This window comes from Odocoileus virginianus, chromosome 17 (genome assembly GCF_023699985.2).
Source record: "Odocoileus virginianus isolate 20LAN1187 ecotype Illinois chromosome 17, Ovbor_1.2, whole genome shotgun sequence".
In the NCBI taxonomy this organism is placed as follows: Eukaryota; Metazoa; Chordata; class Mammalia; order Artiodactyla; family Cervidae; genus Odocoileus; species Odocoileus virginianus.
Genome location: NC_069690.1, coordinates 25016900 through 25043787, shown reverse-complemented (window position 1 = coordinate 25043787; position 26888 = coordinate 25016900). Strand labels below are relative to the sequence as shown.

At 44.1% G+C, this 26888-nt stretch overlaps 3 protein-coding genes across 8 annotated transcripts in view; 1 reads left to right on the top strand and 2 right to left on the bottom strand.

Annotated features, from left to right (window-relative positions):
• Nucleotides 1-26888, top strand: part of ZFP3 (ZFP3 zinc finger protein) — a 95127-nt gene that overhangs the window by 5505 nt on the left and 62734 nt on the right. The window contains exon 2 of one of the 6 annotated variants that reach the window (XM_020912962.2): nucleotides 30-4620. The exons of the other annotated variants lie outside the window; for them this stretch is intronic. Within the exon in view, the coding sequence (XP_020768621.1) occupies nucleotides 38-1558 (1521 nt within the window). The 5' untranslated portion in view covers nucleotides 30-37 and the 3' untranslated portion in view covers nucleotides 1559-4620. Of the gene's footprint in view, nucleotides 1-29; nucleotides 4621-26888 lie in introns of those variants that run through there. 6 annotated transcript variants of the gene reach the window in all.
• On the bottom strand, nucleotides 6066-25900 carry ZNF232 (zinc finger protein 232). The gene is given in 4 exon segments (XM_070478873.1): nucleotides 6066-6269; nucleotides 8487-9212; nucleotides 14863-14895; nucleotides 22042-25900. Coding segments are annotated over 4 exon segments (1038 nt in total). The 5' UTR covers nucleotides 22117-25900.
• Nucleotides 17378-20692, bottom strand: ZNF594 (zinc finger protein 594; the record flags this gene model as incomplete). Its single annotated transcript, XM_070478413.1, has 1 exon — nucleotides 17378-20692. A coding segment is annotated over one exon (1017 nt), but the record flags the coding sequence as incomplete, so codon positions are not given.

The window sequence follows — 26888 nt, the reverse complement described above, 5'->3', positions numbered from 1 at the left end:
ACTTCACAGACTTACTTCTCTCATTTCAGATTGTGAGATGGGGACTGAGAACAAGGAGGTAATTCCCAAGGAAGAAATTTCTGAAGAATCTCAGCCACATGGGGCATTTTTAGAAAAAATGGAAGAAAAACTTCCAAAGGTGGTGTGCCAGGGTCGTGAGTTTGGAGCAGTGTGTGAAGACATATTGGAGGGCCATTCCGGAGAGTCCACAGAAAAGATTCTGAGGCAGAAGTCGTCTGAGGAGAGAGACTTTGCATCAGAGTTGATTACCTTTAAGAAATCACCCTCCAGTGAGAAAGATCAGGAGAAGGATGAGAGTGAGCGAGTCTGCAGACTCAGCTCAAACCTGCTCACATGTCAGGGAGACACCACAGTAGAGGCAGTTAGCACATTTGCTACTTCTGGCCAGAATTTCATAGAGAATTTAGGACCTAACAAAACACACAGAAGTTCTGTGGGAGAAAAACCTCATACATGCAAAGAATGCGGGAAAGCCTTTAATCAGAACTCACATCTTATTCAGCATATGAGAGTTCATAGTGGAGAGAAACCCTTTGAATGCAAAGAATGTGGAAAAACATTTGGAACTAACTCAAGCCTTCGAAGGCACCTGAGAATTCATGCTGGAGAGAAGCCCTTTGCCTGTAATGAATGTGGAAAGGCCTTCATTCAGAGTTCACATCTCATCCACCATCATAGAATTCACACTGGAGAGAGACCTTATAAATGTGAAGAATGTGGTAAAGCCTTCAGTCAGAATTCAGCCCTTATCCTACATCAGAGAATCCACACTGGGGAGAAACCATATGAATGTAATGAATGTGGGAAGACCTTTAGGGTTAGCTCACAGCTTATTCAGCATCAGAGAATTCATACTGAAGAAAGATACCATGAATGCAATGAGTGTGGCAAAGCCTTCAAACATAGCTCAGGCCTTATTAGACACCAGAAAATTCATACTGGAGAAAAACCCTATCTATGTAACGAGTGTGGCAAAGGCTTTGGGCAGAGTTCCGAGCTCATCCGGCATCAAAGAATTCACACAGGAGACAAACCGTATGAATGTAATGAATGTGGGAAAACTTTTGGCCAGAACTCTGAGATAATCAGGCATATTAGAATTCATACTGGTGAGAAGCCCTACGTTTGTAAGGAATGTGGGAAGGCCTTTAGGGGGAACTCGGAACTTCTTAGACACGAGAGAATTCACACTGGAGAGAAACCCTATGAGTGCTTTGAGTGTGGGAAGGCTTTTAGACGGACCTCTCACCTTATTGTCCACCAGAGAATTCATACTGGAGAGAAACCTCATCAGTGTAATGAATGCGCCAGAACCTTTTGGGACAACTCTGAGCTGCTTCTCCACCAGAAAATCCACATTGGAGAGAAACCTTATGAATGTAATGAATGTGAGAAGACATTCAGCCAGCATTCCCAGCTTATCATACATCAGAGAATTCACACAGGAGAGAAGCCTTACGAGTGCCAAGAATGCCAGAAGACCTTCAGTCGGAGCTCTCACCTCCTCCGACATCAAAGTGTCCACTGTATGGAATGATCTGCAAAACAGGAAAGCCTTCTGAGGGAAAAGTTGAAGTCAGACTTCGTGTTCTTAATCTGCACCTCGAATTCTCAGATGAGGTGAATGGGCAGAACCTCCCCTGTCCTTGTCCTGATTTTTATTTAAGCAGCTGGACAAAAAAGGATGAGGCACTTTTATGAACTATTCATTGAGAAGTTTCACTGTACTGAGTTAAATCATAAAAGCTGTTTCAGGCCTTAATTCTCCTCTTTCCTTTTTCCTCCCCTTTCTCCTCACCCCCTAGTGGATCACATAACATTAGGGGTCTGCACCAGTCATCTAGCCCAAATTGTTACTATTCAGGAAAAACGGAGGAACGTGATTCCACCACCTCCTAGGAATGGCAGAGTTGACCCTTTGAATATTAACCCCTGAAATGTTAAAGTCATGGCCTAGGAGACATACCTCTCTGTCTTTTTCACTGTTTAGCATTGGGATTTAGTAAGCTTTATTAGCTTCAAAATGTTCCAAACTCTCTATCAAGTTTCCTTAGAAGATGGCAGTACTAATGAAGAAGCAGGAAACTTCGGTCATCTTCCATGTAGGACTTCCTCCGTGATTTGAAGAGGTGCCCTGATGGAGGAAACTGACAGGCAATTTACAGGATCATAAGTGAAGGCCCTCAGAATCCAGAGGGGCTGATTAGCAAGGCCAGGGGATAAACAAGTGAGGCCAGGCCACTCAACATTAGAAGCAGCTCTTTCACAGCCGCTCAGACTGACTGCTCCCAAGAACTCTGCTGCGTTCCCTTTTGGCCCCAGTTCTTGCTGCTGCTGCTGCTGCTGACAGATCCTGTGTCAGGAAGATGCTCAAAGAGGACTGTGCAGCTTCATTGTCAGCAGGCACCAGGCCACAGTGATGAGCAGGTTCACCTGACTGACCAGGGCCCCTGCCTTGCCAAAGCACTTAAGCTCTCATGACCACTGTTGGGGGCCTTGGTTCATGGACCAGAATGTGATAGCCTCTTCTCACTTTGCCCTTGACTTTGGAATTCTCTTTCTTCAACATCTCTATATGTGTTTTCTGTGTTCTCCTATGTGTTTCTTTTTCCTCCAAGGAAACACATCCTCAATATTTCATGTGTCAGTGTTTCTGAGGCAATCTTAAGGTAGTGGGAATTGCACTAATGAGAATCCAGCAGGTTCGGGTTTGGTCTAAGAATTAGACCTTGAATAAGGCACTTCACCTGCTGATCCCTAGTTTCCTCATCTGTAGAATAAGGGGAGTTGAACTAAATGATCTCAAGTTTCAACCAGCCCAAGAATTCCTCAACTCTTTTTTAAAAAATTTAACTTTATGTATCTTCAGTGTTTTATTCTTTAATCTCTTTATTATGCTAATACTAATCACTAGTATTTATTGAAGTTTTACTATGTGTCAGAACAATGCTAGACAGTTTACATTTTTATTTTTATAACCTCCCTATGATGTGGGTCCTCTTTTTTTTTTTAAAGACAGACAAAACAGCTTTATTGTGATATAATTTACATACCATAAAATTCTCCTGTTCTAAGTGTTTAGTTGAATGTGCTTTAGTTTATAGAGTTGTATAACCATCAGCAATCTGGGTACTCACCAATTTGAAAGGTGAAGGGTAGGGGAGATGTCAGGTAACTTGACCACATGATCAAGCTCATGATCACACAGCTCGTAAGTGCTAGAGCCAAGACTCGAGCCCTGAGCTGTGCTCCGAGACACTGTGCTGTACTCTGGGTAGGTGGATGCATTACTGCCTTATTCAAGATTCTTTATACATTTTCTATTAATTACTACATGAATTTGAATATAACTGATTTAAATCATGTCCTTGGAAACATAATTGGTCACAGCCCAAACCCATCAAGTGGGTTTATTCTTGTGTCCCAATATGTGTCCCCCCAGGCTCATGCCCTTGGCTTGAGAAAAGGGCTGTAAAAATAAGACGATTGATTACACAGTTTCCGCATCCTTCCAGATACCTCTTTCTCTAATAGGCTTTATCATTTCTTTAACTTACCTCTTTCCATGGGTGATTACAAGTGCAGTGTGCTCTCATTCCTTTTTTCATTGCTCAAGCTCAAATTGAATTATACCCAAACATATCTTTCTCACATGAAACCTGGATGCCACCCATTCCCTTAACTTCTGATTCCTGTGTTTGAACATTTTATTGGCACATACACCCCTTGCCAGCCCTTAATATAGAACTCAGCACCTCTTTACGCTCCCCACAAAGGATCCTTCACACAAACATACCCATGGGTAATACTAGCTTTACTGAAGATTTTGGTGTGTAAGAAGTGGAGAAGGAGGTTCATATCCTGTTAGACATTTTGTTCTCAGAGTTCCCTTGGACAAACTGCCACTGAAAAATTTTCTCTTTGTCCTTGCCTCTCAGGTTTATCACTTAAGCTTCTTTTTTCTTGCCAGATAATGAGCAACCCCCACCTCCAGCTCCATTACTTTCTTAAACCCACTGCTTAGCAAATAGAAAAAAAAGCCCTTCAGTTAAATATACTATTTGGAACATTAGATGCAACTTTGTGACCAGTTTTTGTTGTGCTTGATCCTAATGTTAAAGGGAGGAAGTTCGCCTATCTCATTCTAAGAACCTGCCAACATATATTAGTGTTTTCCCAAGAGAAATTCTGGTGAATGAAATTATTTCCACCCTCTTATATACACACTTCCTGTAACCTCACTTCCTGCCTTTACCACCTCTCATCCAGCTAGCTCAGAAAGACTCCTCTCTTTTCCTTGTTTGCACCCTCCCCCTCAATTTACTTGGGAGCCAAAATCTGACCATAGCGTAATTATGACTGGTAGTCATAATCTAGTGCAAGTAGAATTCTGTCAAGGAAAAAAAAAAGACTAAGTTTTCTTAATGTTAGACCCATTAAAAATACCAGGCCTCACAATCTCAAAGACCTACTAAAATACCCAGAAATACCCTTCAGGATTTTTGCAGCTATGTCCATGTATATTTTCACCCTTTCCTAATTAAACAGTTTTATTGTTATTCTAACACTGTGTAAATAAAGTATTTATTTACAATTCTATTGATTTGATGCCTTTCTAATGGGCATTCCAACATACATTGTTTCATTATGGTCTTAATGTGACTTTGGGGCTTTCCTGGTGGTCCAGTGGTTAAGACTCCTTGCTTATACTGCAGGGGGGCACAGTTTGCATCCCTGTTGAGGAACTAAGATCCCATCTGCCTAGCAGGGCAGAAAAAAAAAAGTTTTGCCAGTTTCTTGCCATCCTATAAAGTTCCTTAGTACTATACAAACTATAAATTTCACCAACATGTGCTGTAGTACCTTTCAGTTTTGCAATGCTGTTCACTGTCCTTGATCTGCTTTGCTTGGTGAGATCCTCAATCTTTCATAACAGGGTAAATGTTACCTACTTTCTTTAGATAGATACAGTTTTTCACGATTAACAACTTAATGTAAGATATTCTGGATTGGAATTTCGTGGTGGGCCAGTGGTTAGGACTCCATGCTTTCACTGCCTGAGGGTACAGTTCAATACCTGGTGGGGGAACTAGGATCCCACAAGCTGAGCGGGCAAAAAAATAAAAGCAACCCCTCCCCCATCATCTGAATGGTTCTTTTTATTTTTAAATGTTACTGAGATTTCTGGGCTGGTGTTTATGTTTTGTTTTAATATGTTCTTTTTTTAAAAAAATATGTTCTTTTAAGTGACTCCTGGTCTAAGGCACTCCTGGCCTCAGGTTGTTGGGTCTGGGATCTTTGAAACTCCAGAAAATTCTGCCTAGAAAAATGTGCATGCAAATTCAGGGAATTCATGGACCATCTGAAACCTATCTTTGAACTCCTGTAGTCCCTTACACGTTTTGAAATCAAACGTTTACTTATAACACAAATTACCAAGTAATCCGCAATAACCTCTCCCTTATCATATTCCCTCCGCATTGGAGATGAAGCTATGCCAAGACTGTGCCCTTGGGTGAACCCCTGAAAATGGACGGGAGTTGGAGCCTCAGTAAAATCCAGTGGGAAGTGGGGCGCGATTCTGGTGATAACCTGAGGGCAGAGCTTCAATAAGGTGGGTCCTTGGACATTCATCAACCTCAGGCTGAGCGCCTACGACGCGACTGGACCTGTGGGCTGCGCGGGGGCTGCGTGCCACGAGGCTGGTGGAGACCTGAACTCTGCAGCAGCGGTCAGCGCCGCGAAGTGGAAGTAGGAGAGAATGCTTCGGTTCTCCCATGGAGCAGGAAGCCCGCCTCCTCCCTGAGAGCTGGGGAGCGCTGGCCAACGAGGCCAGCCAGGACGCGAGCTCACCCTTCCCCAGGCCCTTGCCGACCCTGCCACATCCCTGTCTCCAGCTCCGGGCTTCTCACGGGGACTCGGCCGCGACTCTCATCTCTCCTGCTGTGCCGCCGACGAGAACGCTGATGTTCTACTTATTTGTACCACGCTTTAGAGGCAGTGTTTTTATCGGTGGACCCAACTTTGCCGGCACCTCCAAACCTTTAAGAAGTCATCGAAGGCGCTCGACCGCCACTGCCTCCGGGATCAAGAGGAAGGAGCTGCGTCGAGTCAGGGCGCGAGCCTTGCAGATGGGGAGCCTTGCAGATGGAAGCCGGGCACCCCTCCTCCGTGCGCCACCTGACCGGCAGGGCGGGAGGCACGCCGCGCTGATTGGCCGAGGCCCGAGCTGCCTTTTTGCTGGTGACCTGTGGGGCGAGAGGTCTGAGGGCCCGGAGTGAGCGTGGGCTGCTGCTACGCTGACCCCCAAGTCAAGTCCAGGGGCGCCCACCACCCGGGACCTGAGCCGGTGTCGTTCTCAGGTCGTTCGTGAGAATGTTTCGCATTTCAAGGTGGGATTCCTTACGCTGTTCCCAGACGTTCGCTTGCTGTCCCCCAGGTGCCTGCCGACTTACAACCAGGCCTGTTGAGATAATTATCTAATAACCAAATACTAAAATTTAACTTAGTGGCAGTGGGAAAGGACAGACTCAAGGTACAGAAAGCAGGTTTGGCTTCAGAAAGAAGAAAGCATTGTTGTCTGAGGCTGCTGGAGGGACTAAGAAGACAGATGTGGAGGGGATGAGGGCAGGGGGCCTGCAGAGTTGATAATTTGACACCTTTTGCTAGAAAGTGTGGTTATACATTGGAGTGAGCGAAGGTCTGGGTCAGCTTCCGAAGATTACCCAAAAAGTCTTCAAGAAAGGAGACAAACTTTTCTTTAACCCTGATCTGCTGGGTACGTCCCCATTCTCTGAGCTGAGCTGTGGTCACAGGAGGACTGTAATCCACACTCCACTCCCTTGACTCCCAAGTGGGAGTCATCCTCTGCTTCCCTGATCCTACTGTGCCGTTTCTGGAACCAGGACACTCCTTCCCCAGTCAACCTGCAGCACCAGGTTGCAGAAGTGGGGAGATGTTCCAAGGGGTAGAGCACTGCCAATTGTCTTTCTAAATTGGTTCTCTCCTTCCCCTTGGGTTTTAATTGGTCAAACTGTCACCCAGCTGGAGGTGTTTCCCAGCGGTAGGTGGATGTGGCAGTGTAACTGAATCTTCACCAAGATTCAGTTGGGGCACCTTCTGTAACACCTGGTGAAAAGGAAACTGCCTGTCCTTGAAACTGTTACTTCACTCTTCCTAGGAGCTGGAATGTGGATACAGTAATGATCCAGCATCAACCATGCAGGCAAACCCATCCTAGTCTAGGGGATGGAGGAGCAAGGTGGGTCCTTGAAGTATCTGGTGAAACTAAACTCAGCTGTCCCTTAGACCAGGGTTTGGCAAACTTTTCCTGTAAAGCCACCAGAAGTAAACATTTCAGGCTTTGTGAGCCACGTTTCTTTCTTTTTCCCCCTGCTTTTTTACATTTAAAAATATGAAAGTGATTCTTAGCTTGTGGGCTATTAAAAAAAAAACTGGTCACGAGCTGGATTTGGCCTGTGGGCTGTCTGCTGACAGCCAGCTCATGTCTGGACGTTTATGTGAGAAAGAAATAAAAACTCTTATCTGAGAATCAGGAAGGCCTTTGCCACTAGAGGGCGCTGGAGGGACAAAGCAAAGAGGAAGGGGGTCCTGGTAGTTTTCCCTTCTTGTCCTTACCATGTGGCACCTGTCCTCTGGTGAGTTTGCAGGTACCTCAACCAGTGGCTTCCTGCCCTGGCCTGTATCACCTTGATGAACCTTACCAGCCGATGTCATGTTGGTCAATATTTAACAACTGTTTTTTTTTTTTTTTTTTTAATAAAGTCCTGACTTCCACAGTAAACTCCCACCATCACCAACTTCAATGCAGGCTGGTGAAAAGGTGCAAACTGACTGTTGCATGCCTCTACAGACCAGCTCTCATGCACCACTAGAGCAGCCACACCAGTCCAGAGTCCTGGGCTATTTGTGTGTGGCTCTCCCTAGAGGTAATAGCTGTTCCCCATGCTCCTGGTCCTATATTCTTAAGATCTCTTTGTCTCCTTTAATAGATCATTCCCCTTGACTAGTTAATACTTCTTTATATTAAACTTTCCCTGCTCAAATAACAAGTGTGGTTTCTGTCTCATGGTTGGACAGCTGTAGATGGGATCCTGTCCCAATAGGCAGATTACTGTGGGGCTGAGGAAGGGCCAGGACCAAAGACCCATTCATAAGAATACTAATATAGGATGGCCATTACCTGCACAGCAGCTCTGTGCCGGACCCAGAACTCTAATGAAGTTGGCATGTTGGCTGTTACTTGAAGCCAAAGGTATGCTAGTTGATACAGTCATCTCAAACAGAGGGTGTGAAATGATGACCTGCAGGTAGTAGGACTAGGTAACAGTTTTTCCTAAATCAAGAAAGACACGGGAAAAATCTTAAGGCGCTTATAACTTTTATGGAATCTAGTCCTAACACTGATTAGACAAAAGTACAACTCTGCCTGGAGACTTTCTCACCCACATGGACTGCCATGTGGAAGGCTCTTCTCATGTGGCATGAACTCTTTGGTGTCTGATAAGCTTGGAACTCCATCTGTAGGCTTTCCCACATTCTTTACAGATGACAGGTTTCTTGCCACCGTGGATTCTCAGACGCTGACTTAGACAGGAGCTTTGACTGAAGGCTTTCCCACACTCATTACACTTGTAGGGCTTCTCCCCCGAATGAATCCTCTGATGCTGAACAAGATGAGCACTCCACCTGAAGGACTTCCCACAGGCATAGCGCTTGTAGGGTTTCTCTCCTGTATGAATTCTCTGATGCTGAATGAGGTCTGAACTCTGGTTGAACATTTTCCCACAGTCACTGTACTTATAGATTTTCTCTCCTGAATGAATTCTCTGGTGGATGATAAGGTGTGAGTTATAAATGAAGGCTTTACCACATTCACTGCATTTATGGTCTTTCTTCCCTGTGGGAGTTATCTTATGGATTACAATCATCTGTCTGAAGCTTTTCCCCTGAGAGGGGGATTCCCTCAGTCTCTCCCTTTTAAGATTTCTCTGCTGCTGCTTTAAAGGGCCCTCACCTTCAGAGGCAGCTTCAAAGGTAGTGGTGCTAGTGGTGAGTTTTTCTCTGAGCACCTGTGATTCCACTTCAGTAATGGGTGGTTGTGGCAATGACCCTTTGTCCTTGGTCTCTGCATCATCTTCTGCAACGTTTGATGGAAACTGCAGATATGCCTGTTTTGAGTGTACAGAGAAATGACACTCAGATTAGGATTTCTGGCATGAAAATAAAAGCTTAAAAAATATTCAATATACACTCGACAGAATTCAGAAGGACAGTCACTTAAATATGAGGTCATCTCTTGGTAATGGGACTGTGTACAGGAAGCTTCTCCTTTTTTTCTCGTCCCTTCTCCTTATTTGTTTTTTTTTCCCCTAATTTTTAAATTTATAGAACACTGCAAAAATGTTATTTGAAAAATAAAATAAATTTCAAGGCAGGATCTTTTTAGTATTTATTTACTCTTTAAAAATATGAGAAGAAGTTAATATTTTCAAGAAACTGGGGAATGGTTAACTGATGTTGTATAGAAAAGGAAAAATGAGAATCACAGGGTGATGGAAAAGGATGTTCCTAAAGGTGCAAAGACCCTGCCCCTCTGACTTTGTGACCTTCACCTCTTCCCAGTCAACCCTTGCTCCTCCAATCTGTAGTCACAGAAAAGGGTCCCCAACCGGCTGGTTCTTTACTGAAGGGATGACTGCCTGCTTGGTGCTCTCGGCCTTTCCCTTTGACCTGCTCTTTAAAAAAAGAAGAGACAAATGCTTTGCCTTTTCATCTTTAAAAGGCCTGTAACACTTTGTGGTTTTAATTGTCTGTAATGCTTTCTATAATCTAAAAAGGACAAACAACAGTGGCTGTAAGGTAATGACAAACTTAAAAAATACATCTTTTTTCCAGGTTAAATGCTTGTGGTTAAAGAAATGTGAAACATGCTTACTAGGAAAAAAATATCAAACAATAGTTAGCTCTGAAGAGAGATTTATGAAACAGAGGTAAAGGAGACAAGGAAAACTCTGCAAGAAAGGGAAGGAAGTGCTGGGAAGTAAAAACGTACTTTTGGAATAGACACTAAGATTAATCTGTTTTTTTGTTTTTCCTGTTTTGTTGCTAATAAGAATTTGAATTTTCAGATGCTTCTGTCTTGTGGTGATGGAGTTATGGTGTAAAACCAAGTGTTATAGAATCTTCTTGATTAGCAACATATTCATGTCACGTTTTCAATGGTTTATGAGGTTATACAGTGCTCAGCAAGGACAGTTCATGGTCCTGAGGCTCTCAGTCTAGCGTCAGCCATAGACAGAGAGGAGAGGATCTTTATGGGGATGGATGGAAGCTGGGGAGGAAGTTCTTGTGGTAAATCTGAAGGGCAGAAGTGTAGACAGAAGAGAGTTTCACATGGGGCTTCTGGATGGGGAGTACGTGGTAGAGAAAGGTAATGACAGGCTGTGTCTCATATGGAATGCCTTACAGATTACAAACTGTGTTTTGGGAGCCATGAAAAAGTTCAAAGAGAAAAGATTTCCAGGCTGGCCTGTAGCTCAGGGCAGTGAAAATGATGAGGCCAAAAGTGAATGAAGTATTTTCTGGTCCTGCTTCAGGGCTCTCGGGGCTTCCCCAGTGGCTCAGCAGGTAAAGAATCCACCTGCAGTGTGGGAGACACGGGAGATGCGGGTTTGATCCTTGGGTTGGGAAGACCTCTAGAAAAGGAGATGGCAACCCACTCTAGTATTCTTGCTTGGAAAATCCCATGTACAGAGGAGCCTGGTGAGCTGCAGTCCATAGGGTCACAAAGAGTCGGACACTACTGAGCATGCACACACTTAGGGCTGTCTAAACCAAGAGATGCTGGTGAGGTTTTATAGCCAGATACACTAGAAATTTAATCCTTAGAGCTACTACATAAGGTAGGTTATCATTATTCCTAATTTTGTGGGTGATGACATCTCTCACCTAAGTGATAAGAACAGTGAGGCCAGGATGATGACAGCTTCTGAGCTCCTGCTCTGTGCCCTATATACTCCCTCCTCCTTCCCTCCCTCCCCACTCTCTGGGAAGGGCCTGGGCTCCATAGGCTGCAGCTGGAAGCTTGGTTTCTCCCGGGGTGCTCCCAGAGCTGCCTTCTCCCATCGCTCTTCCCATGCAGGTCCACACGCAAGGCCTGGGACCTGGGGGTGATCAGGTACCACTTGGTTTCTGTGGGACCAAAGCTTTCAAGGAGACTTTAGAGAGCCTCCTCACAGCACAGGGGCAGGAAGAAGAGCTAGAGTCTCACTCAGGGCTTGAAGGCAGGAAAGACAGAAACACACACTCAGTGTTCTGCTTGGCCCTAAACAGTTTTGAACTTGGCAACTCCCCCTACTACTGCCCCTCTGTCAGGCTGGAAGGTCGTTGATCTGGTTCCCACAACATATCATATGTTCCCCTTTCCACCTGGGGTCCTGATTCATCGAGTCCTTTCTCTAAATCCTCGAGCACAGTCACAGCCTTCTCTCCACTCTTTGGGTGATGTCCCCACACCCAGGATTGGAGTTCCTTGAGCAGGATGGTCAGGAATTCTTTCAGTACCCGTAACTCTAGGATCTGCTCCTTGCTGTAACTCTCAGACCTCAGCCTCTCACAGCAGAGGACCCTTAGTTGGCTCAGGGCCTCCCGGGGACCAGGAGCCTCTTGGTAACAGAGCTGCCTGAAGCGCTGGCAGAAGATCTCTTAACTAGCAGAGTGGTTCCCATGTAGTCTGGTCTCACATTCCCAAGTCTGTTTCTCTTCCTTTGGCTCCATCATCATAACCTTTTCTTGATCCTGTGTACCTAGAAGGGCCAGAGTTTTAGCTGCTGTTAGTGATACAGCCATCCTCTCTTGGATTGGCTCTGGAGAAGATCCACACCAACCAGAGTCTTTCAGGGGCACTTGTAATATAAGCAGAACTTTTGTTTTTTTCATTCATTAAATACACACTCAGCACCTACCAAGACCTTGTACTATATCCTTTAGTCTTTCCTTCTCCATCCCTCCTCAGATTCCTATTCGTGTCACTGCCTTTGAGAAAGTCTGATAGACAGATATATAAAGTGTTTTCTACACTACATGTTACAACTTCATAAAGGCTATAGCAGGAGAAAAGAACACGGTGGGGGGGAGGGGGGTTGGGGAGAGGGGACTGTTCTGGAATCTCATGGGAAGAAACAAGTTTGAAGCAAAAACCTTTTCCAGAACTCGGAGCTGAGCAACTTTCAGAGCAAGGTGACTTGCCTGTTTTCAATGATTGACTCTTGGAGGTCTTGGAGTGGAGCCTCCTGCCAGATGGCTCCTTCACTCTTCCTAAAATTTCGGTAGTGGCCACAAAAAAAGAACAGTTTAAATTTTCTCTAATGCCATCTTATTCAAACGCCCAGGATCTGTAGCAGGGTCCTGTTAAGAGGCAGCTATTGGGCAAGACTTGGTCTCGGTAAGGTGTCCAGCGTCAGGAAAATCTAAAGGGAAAGAGGTGGATGGCACCCAGAGGCCATTAAAGGCACACAAACAGGGGCCACTGGCTACGGACGAGGGAGGCGCAGAAGACGAGCGCGGAAGCCTGTGTCTCAGGGTGATGTCCCGGTGGCCAGTTCCCAGTTGAATTCCTGCGCACGGCACTGGGTACGGGGTCCGCCTGACCGCCTGGCCAGTTGCAATTCCCCATCCTTCACTTTAACCCCTGGACTCTTCAGAGAAGAGGGGCACCAGGCCAGCGCCCGCCCTCCACGAACAGTGGGGACCTGGACCCCTTTCCGTGCAAAGACGCGCAATCTGTCCTCGGCTCCTCAAAGGGCTGCCCGCGGGGTGTGCTCACTGCAGAAACCGCTGCTGCCTTCCTGGACCGGCCACAGCAGAGCGGGCCATTGGGCTACACCCTGAGGGCCGCCGCTAAGCTTCACCTTAGAGGACTCGGAGCTTACACCTAGCCACTTTTGCACAGCTCGCACTTCCAGCTGACTGGGGAAGCCAGGTGTGCACCTGCGCACCCAAGGCCTCCCCTGTCGCGGAGAGCTCTGGGAATTGCAGTCCTGGAGCGGATGTGGCAGGTGTGGGCCAAACTTTTAACCTAGGCTGGTGTGCCTTGCTTCTCTGTTCAGTTGTGCCTCCAGGGTCCTGCCCAAGCTGATAGAAATGGCCGGGAAGTTCTACCCTGTGCGTGGCCTCTTTGCAGCCTTTCCTCCTCTACCTTCTGTTTTCCACTTACATCTTCCCAGACCTGATTAGAGGGTCACAGCTGGAAAAAGAAGTTACCCTTAAGGAGAAAGTGTTGTTGTTATTCAGTTGCTCAGTCCTGTCCGACTTTTTGCGATCTCATGGACTGCAGCAGGCCAGGCTTCCCTGTCCTTCACCATCTCCCAGAGTTTGCTCACACTCATGTCCACAATCATCAGTTGATGATTCCTATCTCATCCTCTGTCACCCTCTTCTTTTGCCTTCAGTCTTTTCCAGCATCAGGGTCTTTTCCAATGAGTTAGCTCTTCGCATCAGGTGGCCAAAGTATTGGAGCTTGAGCTTCAGCATCAGTACTTCGATGAATATTCAGGGTTGATTTCCTTTAGGATTGGCTGGTTTGATCTCCTTGCTGTCCAAGGGACTCTCAAGAGCCTTCTCCAACACCACAGTTCAAAAGCATCAGTTCCTCGGGCCTCAGCCTTCTTTGTGGTCCAACTCTCACATCCATACATGACTATTGGAAAAACCATAGCTTTGACTATACAGACCTTTGTCAGCAAAGTGATGTCTCCACTATTTAATATGCTGTCTAGGTTTGTCACCCCATGAACAGTTTGAAAAGGCCTATGCATGTCCATCAGTAAATAAAAACAATTCCTGGTGAGAAGAAAAACGAAATTTAAGGATGTAGTTAATTGGGATGGGGGAAAAGGACTTGTTGATAGAGCAAATTATTGCTATCTGCTTTCCCAATAATAACAAACATGTGTCTGATTATGAGTTCTCGGGAAGGAAAGGTGACCATTATGAGAATGGAAGAGAACAGTAGAGCATCCAAATTGACATGGGAAAACACAGAACAAGCAAACTAGTATGAACCCTAGAGAGAAAAGAACCCAACTGGACCAAAAAGGGGAATCAAAAGCAAAATTACAAAGCACCTATAAGGCAATAAAGAGAACACTTCATGGTAAAATCTATGGGACTTAGCAACAGCCATACTTGAAAATGTACACCATAAAATCACTGTAGATGGTGACTGCAGCCATGAAACTAAAAGACACTTGCTTCTTGGAAGAAAAGTTATGACCATCCTAGAGTATTAAGAAGCAGAGACATCACTTTGCCAGCAAAGGTCCATCTAGTCAAAGCTGTGGTTCATCCAGTGGTCATGTATGGATGTGAGAGTTGGACCATAAAGAAGGCTGAGCACTGAAGAACTGATGCTTTTGAACTGTGGTGTTGGAGAAGACTCTTGACAGTCCCTTGGACAGCAAGATCAAACCAGTCAATCCTAAAGGAAATCAGTCCTGAATATTCATTGAAGAACTGATGCTGAAGCTCCAATACTTTGGCCACCTGATTCGAAGAGCCGACTCACTAGAAAAGACTGACGCTGGGAAAGATTGAAGGCTGGAAGCAGAAGGGGATGACAGAGGACAAGATGGTTGGATGGCATCACCAACTCAATGGACATGAGTTTGAGCAAGCTCCGGGAGATAGTGAAGGACAAGGAAGCCTGGTGTGCTGCAGTCCATAGGGTTGCAATGAGTCGGACACAACTGAGCAACTGAAGAATAACAACAACTACATCCCCTGTTAATGAAAACAGACATAAAACAATTAAAAACTCACCTTAAGAAACTTTAAAAGCATAGTGAAATAAACCTAAAGAAGCAAAGAAGAGTGAATCAGTAAAGATAAAAAACAAATTTAAAAATAGTAGAAGGGATAAATTCAAATGCTCATTTCCTTGAAAAGAGCAGCAAAATAGATAAACTTGTTTACAGCCTGATTAAGAGCAAGAAAAATTAAGAATTGGAATGAGAAATAAAACATAACAACAGAATCAGAAGAGATGAAAATAATTAGAGACCATTTCACTCAGCTTTAGGGTAGGATATTGAAAAATCTAGATGAAATGATCTTTTAGCAAAATATAAATTACCAAAATTGTGTGCACCAGCCAGATGTGTATAAAACAACCCGATTCTGGGGGTACAAGATCTCAGGAAGATGCTAGAGAGCAATTATTTAGATATAATGTGAAGTACCATTCTCTGGCAAACATTTCAAATGGGAATCACTAAAATACTTAACTAGGGAGAATTCTCTGGTGGTCCAATGGTTAGGAGTCTGGTGCTTTCACGGCCTGAACCGAATGCCATCCCTGGTGGGGGAACTAAGATTCCACAAGCTCAGTGAGGTGTGGCCAAACCTGCCACCCTCCCCTCCCCGCAAAACACTTAACTAGAAACCATTCACCAATTCAAAACAAGTACTTTGACCAAGCAAAATATAATTTAACCTGAATTTTTCCTATACTGACTAGTTTATGGCTATATCTAGAGTGGAAAGAAAAGAAAGGAAATTACACATACTATGCTCTTGTGATGACTATAGTTTTCAACAACCAACACAAAACTAGAAAATTATAAACATGCACGTTCAAACATTTATTGAAAAAAATTATATATGTAAATCTAGGCCTGGGCTACAGGTGAGGGGATACAAAAACATAGCTCCCTGCTTTCAAAAAGCTAAATGTGTAGGAAGTGTAAAGAAAACAAGAGAATATACATAAACGATTTACAGTGTAATAATGGCTTCTTGTAAGCTCTGAGGCCAGAGAAACAAAGGACTTTGGTTTGTTCATTCCAACAAGCCAGGCTTCAGTGCTTGAATTTTTCTTACAATGAACAATGTGGGGAAAAAAGTGCCAAGGCATTTTTCTTTAAAGAATTGAGTGTGTGTTCATCAGAACCTGTCAGACATGTCCATGTTTAAAGAAAAAAGTTATTTTAAGTGATAGGGACTCTGAAAGCTGCAGGGGATCAAGACAACCTGAGATAAGAGTTAGGACAACGAATTAGCTGTTTAGGGACAGTAATTAGACCAGGCCTCAAACTAGAAGCTTTCATGAAGTGAGAGACAAGTCAGTATGAGAGAGCATATTAAATGCCAAGTCAAGAACTTTCACTGTAGTAAAACAAGCAGCCACTGGCTCCTTTTTGAATGTGAGTTTGCATTTGTTTGTGTGTGAGATGATAAAAGCAGTATTTGAAGAAAATCAAGTAGTGGTGTACATCATGGATTAAAAAGGTGAACAGTTCCATGACAACTAGAACAGTAATGGAAGACCAAGGCTCAGAGAAGCCTTGTTCACTTTCACCCTCAGGATCTCAAGGTGCTGCCAGATTTGATCCAGAGATTCTTTATGCTAAAAGGAAAGAAAGCACATTGGGGGTGGATGGGTGGGTGGGTACAGTCTCCTTGATCACACATCCAAAAAATGCATGGATACCCTTTGGAGGTAATCAGGAGAAATCATTATACCCAAGGTTCTAATAAAACTCCAGAGACAGACAAACCAGTCCTTCCAAATTTGTCCCCAGTTGTTTAAGGTCTTCTTCACAATAGGCTTAACTCATGCACATGGCTGACCAGAATTTTAGGTCTTCTAATCTTCTCAACTTCAGACATAGGAAGAAAGTTCTTCCAAATCTTTATTTCATCAGAGATTCAGAAACTGAAATGAGAAATGATTTGTACTGTAGCTGCAGCCAAGAGACATCAACATATTTACCAGCTCTATTTTCAACATTCTCAACTGCTACATTCAAACCCATCCTGCTTTAGTGAGGAAATGAGTTGAAGAAAAGAAGCCAAATAAGGAGTAGATTTAATGACCAATGTCACTAGTGTGTTTGGTAGATTTGATAGTGTGTTGGGAGAGGGACCTCAATGGCATGAGGAAGAGAGTTTTTGGCTGCACCATGTGGCTTGTGGGGATCAGGGATCGAACCCGAGCCCAAGGCAGTGAAAGAACCGAGTCTTAACCACTGGACTTCCAGGGGATTCCCCAGCAGCCAGCTTTCAGGGATGGTGTGGATGGGCTTCTCCACTTTAAGACATCCCACTACTGTTTAGCATGCCCTTGTGGAGGAGCCCTAGGCCCCAGTGCTTTGAACTTTAAGGGGTCATCTTCTTTATACTAGCCACAACACAGCAGGGTATTCTTACACATCTTTTATTTTGCTTGTAAATACTTCATCTTCCGTTTAGAAATGGTTAAAGCTCTAGATGCCCTTCTGTGTGTCAACAGTAGATTTCAGTTTTCTCATTTAAAGCTCACAATTACACCAGGAGGTAGATTATTTTAATACCATTTTATTAGTGAGGAAAATAAGGATCAGAAGGGTTACATAATTTGTTCCAGGTCCTGAGGCCAACATGTCCTACTGGGATTCAAACCCACATCTGTGTCCCCTCCATTACACCACACTGCTTCTCCTGAAATAGTTCATCAAACTAGTTTTCTATCAGACTCTGGGTTCCCATTTGGGATGCACTGCCACTACCCATATCACACTGAAATGCTTCCTTAAATGGCCCCCGGTGACTGGTGTTCTAAATATCCAAGGGCAGGGCTTCTCAACCAGGGCGCTGTTGACACTTAGGGTCAAATAATTCTTTTTTGGAGGTAGAGCGAGCTGTGTATTGTAAGATATTTAGCAACATTACTGCTTTTTAGATGCCAATATTTCCTTCCCAGTTGTGACAACCAAAATGTCTCTGGAACATTGCCTAATGCCCTCTGGGAAGCAAAAATCACCCTGGTTGAGAACCACTGCTCCCCTCTGTGCGTCTCACAAGCTGTTCCCACTGAGGAAAGATACAGGTTGAAATTCTCACCTTACATTGTCCCATTCGGTAACTTTCTTGTCTGCTGATATGGGTAAGTTCATATACAATCTACCAGTAGTTCATGGTACAAGAAATATTTGACAATTGTGCTTGACTGTGCAGATAGGCAGGACCTAATTACCAATATCAGTTTTCAGATTAAAGATGACTGATCTCTTTCAGAGTTCTGCTTAGAGTCTCCAATTCTCAAATAATTACAAAGCTCTGGTTCAAGACAAAATCACTCTCCTCTAATCACTTCACCCTTCAAATTTGTTGCTTTAATTCCTACCAACTCAGGTCACCTAAATGCCCTGCCCTGGCACTCAGTCTAGTCCTATTTCCGATACCCACTGTCCTTTCCTTTGCTCTTTCATTTCCTGATACTACTAGTCATTATCATTCTTTCTCTGGGGAACACTTCATTTGGCTCTTGTATCCTGGCCTTCAGCTTTCCTGTTGTCAAGTCATTTCTATTAGTTTTTGTTTCCTCTTAATTGATGGTTCATCCTAATTAGTATTATCACATATGCATAAGCATATTTTATAAGGAGATAAAAGGGGAATATGTATAAAATATACATCTAACGGAAGAACTTATCCCAGAGAGATTTAATCACTCTAAAATACTTAAAGTAGATTTATACTTGTCACTAGATTATGTAGTCAAGATTGAAATGGATCCTTCCATGAAGAAATTAGTTCGGGGGTTGTTGGCACAGTGATTTCTTTTCTTTTTTTTTTTTTTTTTTATATTTGTTTTTTTATTTATTTCTTTGACTGTGTGTTAGGTCTTAGTTGCAGCATGTGGGATCTTCTTCCCTGACCAGGGATCGAACCCCGGGCCCCCTGCATTGGGAGCATGAAGCCTTAGCCACTGGACCACCAGGGAAGTCCCCGGCACAGTGATTTCTAATGATGTTAACAACAGTGGAAGTCCCCTGAAACATTCTCAAATAATTGTATCCTCTGGATTGTATGCCAGTTTCAGATCTGAAGCAGAGAAAAGGTGATTATGTCCAAGAGCTTGCCCACATTACTCTTACATGTTTTCCATCCATTAGGGCTCTTCAAATGTTTTCCTACTTTCAAATGGTTTTCAGCAATAAAAACCCTTTACTGTGCAATTAGACGTGGTCTCCATCAAGCTTTTCCTACACTCATTAGGTTTCTGTTTCCTATTAGAGTAAGTCATATTTAAGGACACTCTTGTGTTCCCCAAACTCCTTTCCAGTGTGAAGTTTCTGATGATCAAGAAAAGCTGTGTGCCTGCTGAAGGCCTTCCCACAGTGGCTACATTCAAAGGCTTTCTCTCCAGTGTGAATTCTTTGGTGACTAACAAGGTGTGAGTTCTGGCAGAAGGCCTTCTCACACTCAGGGCATTCATAAGGTTTCTTGCCAGTGTGAACATGGTGGTGTTTAATGAGATCTGAGCTGTCCCTAAAAGATTTCCCACATTTATTGCACACATAAGGTTTTTCTACACTATGAATCCTGCGATGTTTCATAAGGTCTGAGCTCTGATTGAAAGTTTTCCCACATTCCTTACATTCATAGGGTTTCTCTCCTGAGTGAGTTACCTGATGTCAGGTGAGGTCTGAGCTGCCTCGAAAAGTTCTACCACACTGACTGCACCATAAGCTTTCTCTTCTTGGTTAATTCTCTGCTCTTCTCTAAGTAATTTTTCCTTGCTGAGTGTTTTCCCAACTTCCTTAAGTTTCTCTCCAGTATGAAGTCTCTGATGCTTGAGAAAAGCTGTGCATCAGATGAAGGCTTTTCTGCATTCCTTACATTCATAAGGTTTCTCACCACTGTGGATTCTGTGATGCTGGATGAGGAGCAAATGTTGCCGGAAGGCTTTCCCACATTCATTGCACTGATAGGGTTTCTCTACAGTGTGAATTTTCTGATGTGTCATGAGGTGCAACCTCTGGCTAAAGGCTTTCCCACATTCACTGCATTCATAGGTTTTCTCTCCAGTGTGAGTTATCCAATGCCGAATTAGATCTGAACTTCCCCGGAAAGATTTTCCACACTTAGTACATTCATAAGATTTTTCTTCCCTGTGCATTCTCTGTTGTTGGATAAGATCCAAGTTAGAAGTACAGGCTTTTTCACATTCAAGTTCCTTTCCAGTGTGTAGCCTCTGATGTTTCAGAAAGGCCGTGCGTCCACTGAAGGATTTCCCACATTTGCAACATTCATAGAGTCTCTCCCCATTGTGGAGTCTCTGGTGTTCAGTGAGGTGGGAACGCTGCCTAAAGGTCTTTTCACAGTTGCTGCACTTGAAGGGTTTCTCTACAGTATGAAGTCTCTGATGTGCGACCAGGTGTGAGCTTTGACTGAAAGTCTGTCCACATTCATAACATTCATATGGTTTCTCTCCAGTGTGAGTTCTGTGATGAATAATAAGATCTGAGCTTTGATTGAAGGCCTTCCCACATTCATTGCATACATATGGCTTTTCTCCGGTGTGAATTCTCTGGTGCAGGACAAGGTTTGATCTCCCCTTGAAGGCCTTCCCACACTCTTTACATTCATAGGGATTCTCACCATTATGAATTCTCTTATGTCGAACCAGGTTGGAGCTCTGATTGAAGTCTCTTCCACATTCATGACATATATAAGGTTTCTTTCCTGTATGAATTCTCTGATGTATAATAAGATTTGAACTTTGATTAAAGTCTTTTCCACATGCACTACATACATATGGTTTCTTTCCTGTATGAATTCTCTGATGTATAATCAGGTTTGAGCTTCGATTGAAAGTTTTTCCACATTACTTACATTCATAGGTTTTCTTTACATTATCAATTTTCTGATGTTCAGTTATTTCTGACTTCTGTTTGAAGCTCTGACCACAGTTTTCATATCTGTGGGATCTTTCTTCTGCAGAAAGGAATTTATCTCTTTCCTTACATCCATGGCCTTTCTCTCCTGCAATGGTTTTTTTGGGGATCACATTCACTTCCCTGATACCTCTCTCTTGGGAAGAGGGATGTCTCACTGCATCATCTAAGGAACTTACCCAATACCTCAATAACCTGTCCTCAGGATCATTGATTTCAAATAACCTATATTCCTGGGAGATTTGTCTTTGGAGTCTTTCTGATACAGTCCTTGCTGAATTTTTTTCTTCTGAAATTACCATCTTTGACTTCCAATCTTTTATCTTACTCCTGGTCTCAGAATCTGAAATGATAAGCAGACCATTCTATAATTCATAAAACACAAATTTCACCTCTTTCCTACACCAGAAAGTCTTAGAGGGAGGTAGAGGGAAGAACAAGGAGCTTAGAAGAAGACTCTTCCCTGCTGGCACTGAGATTTAGACATTTTTCAGAGGGATTGTGGCTATCACAGGAATACACACTCTATTGATGGAGAAGAAACCTACTGGGGTGCTGGCTGGAGCTGGTGTGTAGGAGTGGCCTGCAGGGTGGTGGAGGAATTCACTGGAGGAGGTGGGCAGTCTGGAGCTGGAAGTGGCCTGTTTGATGGGGTAGGAACCTGCTGGGCCCTGTGTCCAGGCCAGAATGGGTTCACAGGAAACAACCACTAGGGTGAGTGCCACTCACCCTAGCTGATCTGTTGGCAACCACACCAATAAATAAACAGCACACCAGCACCAGCAAGAGAAGTTCCTTCCTTTTCCTATGGCCTTGCATTTCCCTCCAGCAACCTCTGTTGACAAAATATAAGTCTTGTACCAGCTGGCAAAGGAGATGGTTCAGATCTAGTAACATAAGCAAAGCAAAGAAGAATAGATTTCGAATTGAGATATGATATACTAATAACTGGTACACTAACACTGCTATATTTAAAATGGATAACCAACAAAGACCTATTGTATAGCACATGGAACTCTGCTCAATGTTATGTGCCAGACTGGATTGGAGAGGGGTTTGGGGGAGAATGGATACATGCATATATATGGCTCACTCCCTTCACTGTTTACATGAAACTACCACAACATTGTTAATTGGCTATACCCCAATATAAAATAAAAAGTTTAAAGTTACAAAAAAAAAAAACAAACACAAAACAACTGGGTAGTGGGAGTGAAAGAGTGGGGGTGAGGGGGAGGAGCTGGTGAATTCCACTTCAGACATGTCATATTTGCCTTACCTGTGAGGTATCCAGGAGGAAACTTCTGAGAAGCCAATGGATCAGCAGGTCAGGAGGAAAATCTAGAATGGACATACAGATTTTGGAATCATCAGTATATAAATAGTATCTAAAGCAGAAAAGTGACCCTGGTGATTACAAGTTAGAGGCAGCTTAGGGTTCTGAAAAGAACAGGGCTTAGAAGCCAGCAGAGCCAAGTTAGAGTCCCAGCTTCTTCATCTCCCCCAACCATCATTTCTGCAAATGTAAAAGAGAAATATCACTTACTCCAAAGTGTTATTGTACACATTAAAAACAAACAAACAAAACCACCCTGGGAATTCCTTGACGGTCCAGTGGTTAGGACTTGGCACTTTCACAGCTGTAGCCTGGTTGAGGAACCAAGATCCTGTAAGCTGCATGGCAAAGTAAAAACCAAAAAACCTACCCCAATGTACAGAAAGCCACACATCACTACAGTATAAGCCTCCCAAGAGTGTAAGCTCCATGGGGGTGGGGGTCTTTATTTTGTGCAGTGTTGGACCACTACCTGGACCATAGTGGGTGCTCAATTAAAAAATCATTGAATAAGTGAATAATAGGTTATCTCTCTTCCCACTTCCCCTTGACTAAATAATTCCTGAAATTCTTGTCTCCATTGGCTTCCATAATGCACGATACTCCACCCACTCTACTTTTTTATTGTCTTTACCCTTTCAGCTTTTCCAGCCATTAAATGTTGGTGTTACTAAGGCTCAGCCCCTAGTCCTCTCCTTTTATATTCTGTATCTCAATGACCATATCAACTCTGGCTTCAGTGATCACCTTTGTCTAAAATGAATCATAAATCTAAAACTCCAACTCCTCACTTACACTGTAGCCTATATTCACAATTCATGTCCAGACCAGTGTCTTACTGCCAGTCAAGAAGAATCAAATGCATAAAAATGTACTCATCATTTTGCTTCTAAATGTATTCCCCCTTCTTACAGCTGTTTCTGCCCAATCAGTTTTCATTGAATAAATATTTAATGTGCCTACAGTGAGCCTACAGTGTCCAGGCACTTTCTAGGCCCTGGGATACTCTGGTGAAGAAGCCCCTAATGGGGCTTGTACTGTTTTAAGCCAGAAACACAGTAGTTTACCAAAAATGCGATCCATAGAGCAGCAACATCGGCCTCACCCAGAAGCTTGGTAAAATGCAAATTCTGAAGCATTGCCAAGACCCACTGAATCAGTCAGTCGGGGAGGGGCCCAGCAATCTGTCCTCACCCAGCTCACGGTGCAGGTGATTCCTTAAATTTGCTACAATCTGAGCAGCACTGCTGTAGTCATCTTGGACTTCTCCCCCTCTATCCCTTCTGTCTGTATATTTTACCTAATTCTGAAAACTGCTCCAACTCCATCTTAACTCAAAATGTTCTCACTCCATGCTTGAATTCTTGTAAAATCTCTAAACATGTTTTCTGGCTCCAATCAGTGCTGAGAACACTGTCAAATGAAATAATTTTCTAAGGCACGGCTAACATCAATAATCAAAAATTTATCATGATTTCGTCTATCACCCATTAAAGGACATAATAGCTTCTTGTTGACTCACAGAGCTGAATTATATCCTAGGGCTGCCATGACAAAGTCCCATGAACCAGGTGACTTAAAACAATAGGAATTTATTCTCTTGCAGTTCTGAAAGTTAGAAGTCTGAAAGGAAGGTGTTGGCTGGGTGCCTTCCTCCTGCAGGCTCCTAAGGATAACTAGTCCAGGTCTCTCTCCTAGCTTCTGGTGACAGCAGGCAATCCTTTTGTTCCTTGCTTTGCAGATGCAGTACTCCAGGGTATGCCTCCATCTTCACATGGCATTCTGTCTGTCTCTTCATTTGGCCATCTTCTTATAAGGATACTGGTCATATTGAAGTAGGGGTCCATTCTACTCCAGCATAACCTCATCTTACCCAGCTACATCTGCAATGACCCTGTTTCCAAATATGGTCACCTTCTGAGGAATGGGGGGGGGGCTAAGACCTCACCATATCCTTTTGGGGGATACAATTCAACCCATAGCAATAGCCGCGCTCTATGATTCCCTAAGAGCAAACCTATGCTCTTGAATCCTCCCTAACATTCCCATATACTATGTTTCTTCCCATTCTGTCCCTTTGCCCATGACCCTCCTACTTGTGCTCCTTCCTACTCTCCTTCATCTATATCAAGATCAAACGTGGCAAAAGGCCAGGCAGTTCATCAGAGTGAGTAACATAAACCAGGTGGTAAATGACAGCTGGTACTTTGCTTCAGTGTCTGGGAGACAATGATTAGTGGGGACTGGGTATCTGAAAATCTTATACTGAGTCTAAAGGAGGGAACTGCTACTCAGTTCCTGCTAATTGTGCCAGGCAGACACATGGGTCCTGTTTGGCCACATCTGATTTTCCAAGAGATGCTAAAAACCCAGACTTTTGAGTGAGTGGATGTGAAAGAAATTTTCTGATTTTAAAATGTTGGCCACTAGTTCAAGTAAAAACAAACAGCATGAGTCAAGAAAATTTGTCTAGAGGGAACTCCCTGATGGTCCAGTGGTTAGGACTTGGCACTTCCACTGCTGTGGCTGGAATTCAATCCCTGGTCAGAAACCAAGATCCCCACAAGCTGCAGGGTGAGGCCAGAAAAAAAAAAAAAAGTTTCTACAGAGTAATCTGGCCCAGGGGCCAAACTTTTACTATCTCTGACTTACACAAATACCTTCCACTGTTTCAGGCTCACCTTAGTACCTTCTACTATTTCAATCCTTATTATTATTATTTCAATCCTTTAAATTCGTATTCATGCATTAGATGATACTACACAACACAAGAGTCCCTGCCTAGCGGCCTGGAAGACTTAGACACGAAACCACGTATTAAGTGCTTGTGAAACAGACCCTTGTTTAACTAAACAAGCTAAAAAAGATGAACAGTTTAAAGTGGGAGATGGCAATCCTGGGAGGCTTCCCAAAGAAAATGACTTTTGAAGCTATACCTAAAAAATATACAGACCTTCACAAAGAAGAGACCAGCCCAAGTCCCTCCCTCTCTGAGCTCCAACAGTACGAATATTTTGGATCAGGTATTAGAACGTGTCTGAACCATACAGTTCATTCCTGTGGTTCAGTCTAGTCTTCCCAACGGGGCTGTCCGTTACTCCTGGAGAGTAGAAACCAGATCTTGTACTTGAAGATGTACTTGTACATCTACAAACGCGCTTGGGACAGCAATGGAAAAGGAATAAGGTCAGTTCATGCCTGGGGGTTGATTCTGGGCCTGGGAGAGATGTGGTTTGCAGAACTCACAGGAGGGAACTGGAACAGAAAGTAAAAGGAGGACGCGGCGGAGGACGGGAGCTGGAGATGGGCAGGGAGTGCCGAGACCAAAATGAGGGCCAAGGGCTTAGAAGGCCTGACCGCGCGCATCGGGCGCCTAGGTCCTGGAAGCCCCAGACTCTCCCTTTTTGGAGAAATAGAGAGTTCAGCGCCCTCCTCCGAAGATCTGCTCCCCAACTCTCTTCCTGGGGCCCCCAGTTGTGCGATCGCGGCGTGGTCTCACCTCCAGGCCACCCCTAGCCTCTCGCTTGACCGGGGTCCCCTCCACGGCCACCAGTGCTCAGCCCGCATTTCTCCCTTGGGCGCGGGGCCACCACCCCGGACACCGCGCGAGCGGTGGCCGATCACTTCTGGCGTGCTCTGGCAGGCTGCCTTTCACTTTCCCGCCGCCGACCCGGCTGTGCCGGCCAATCCGCGGGCGCGCCCACAGGCCACCTCCCACCGGCTCTGGGGTCTCCCCTGCGCAGGCTCGGTGTCGTCCGCTCGGTCTCGCGCGAGCAGAGTCCTGAGGGTCCTGCGCCGAGCAGGTTGGTGCACCTGCTGGCGCCGCGTTACACGAGCGAGGCCACCACCGAGACGCAAGTCCTCCGGGGGTCCTAGACTTGCCCACGGCCTGCCTTCGGCCTGTCGGTCTGGGTGGGCGATCTCATCAGATAACCACACTTTTGTTCTAATTTTTTATCTTTTTCTCCCTGCGTGCCTTTGTGGTCCGATTCATTGATGCCTTCTGTTTGCATTGCCCTGTCAAAGGCTTGGCAGAAGAAAAGAAAAAAGCCTTGGCAGTACGGAGATTTAAAAAAAAGGTTAGCGAAATGTTTAACAGGTAGAGTTCTGAGTGAGAAAGATAATTAGAAAATCAGGGAGAATCGTTGACTCACCACTTATGGGTGTTTGACTTTGGGCAAATTACCTAACCTCTCTGAGTCCAATTTAATGGATTACCCTCCTTTTCCTCACTGATTTTAAATACTGTCTCTATCATTAACTAAATTCACATATGTACTTGGTTATGTATTTTAAGTACTTTCTATTTGTTACCTGTTTCTATCTGCTTTGATAATAAACTGTTAGAGTGAGCTTTTAACTACGTTTTAAAATCTGGTGGGCTAGTCTTCTACTCTTATTTTTTTTAATAAAAGTTGTAAACATGAATGTTTACAGCGACTGAACAGAACTTAAGTGCTAGCCATTGAGGATATAAAAGTGAACAAAAACAGGTGTTGAAAAGGGCCATGGATGTTTGTGTTTTCTTTACAAGGAGCAAATATTTTGGGGGCAGTTACTATGACTGCTGTTTTTTTTTTCTTCTGCGTGAGGTTTGAGGAATTTCTCACCATGTAAATCAGTTCAGTTCAATCTCTCAGTCGCGTCCAACTCTTTGCGACCCCATAAACTGCAGCATGCCAGGCCTCCCTGTCCATCACCAACCCCCAGAGTTTACCCAAACTCATGTCCATTGAGTCGGTGGTGCCATCCAACCATCTCATCCTCTGTCATTCCCTTCTCCTCCTGCC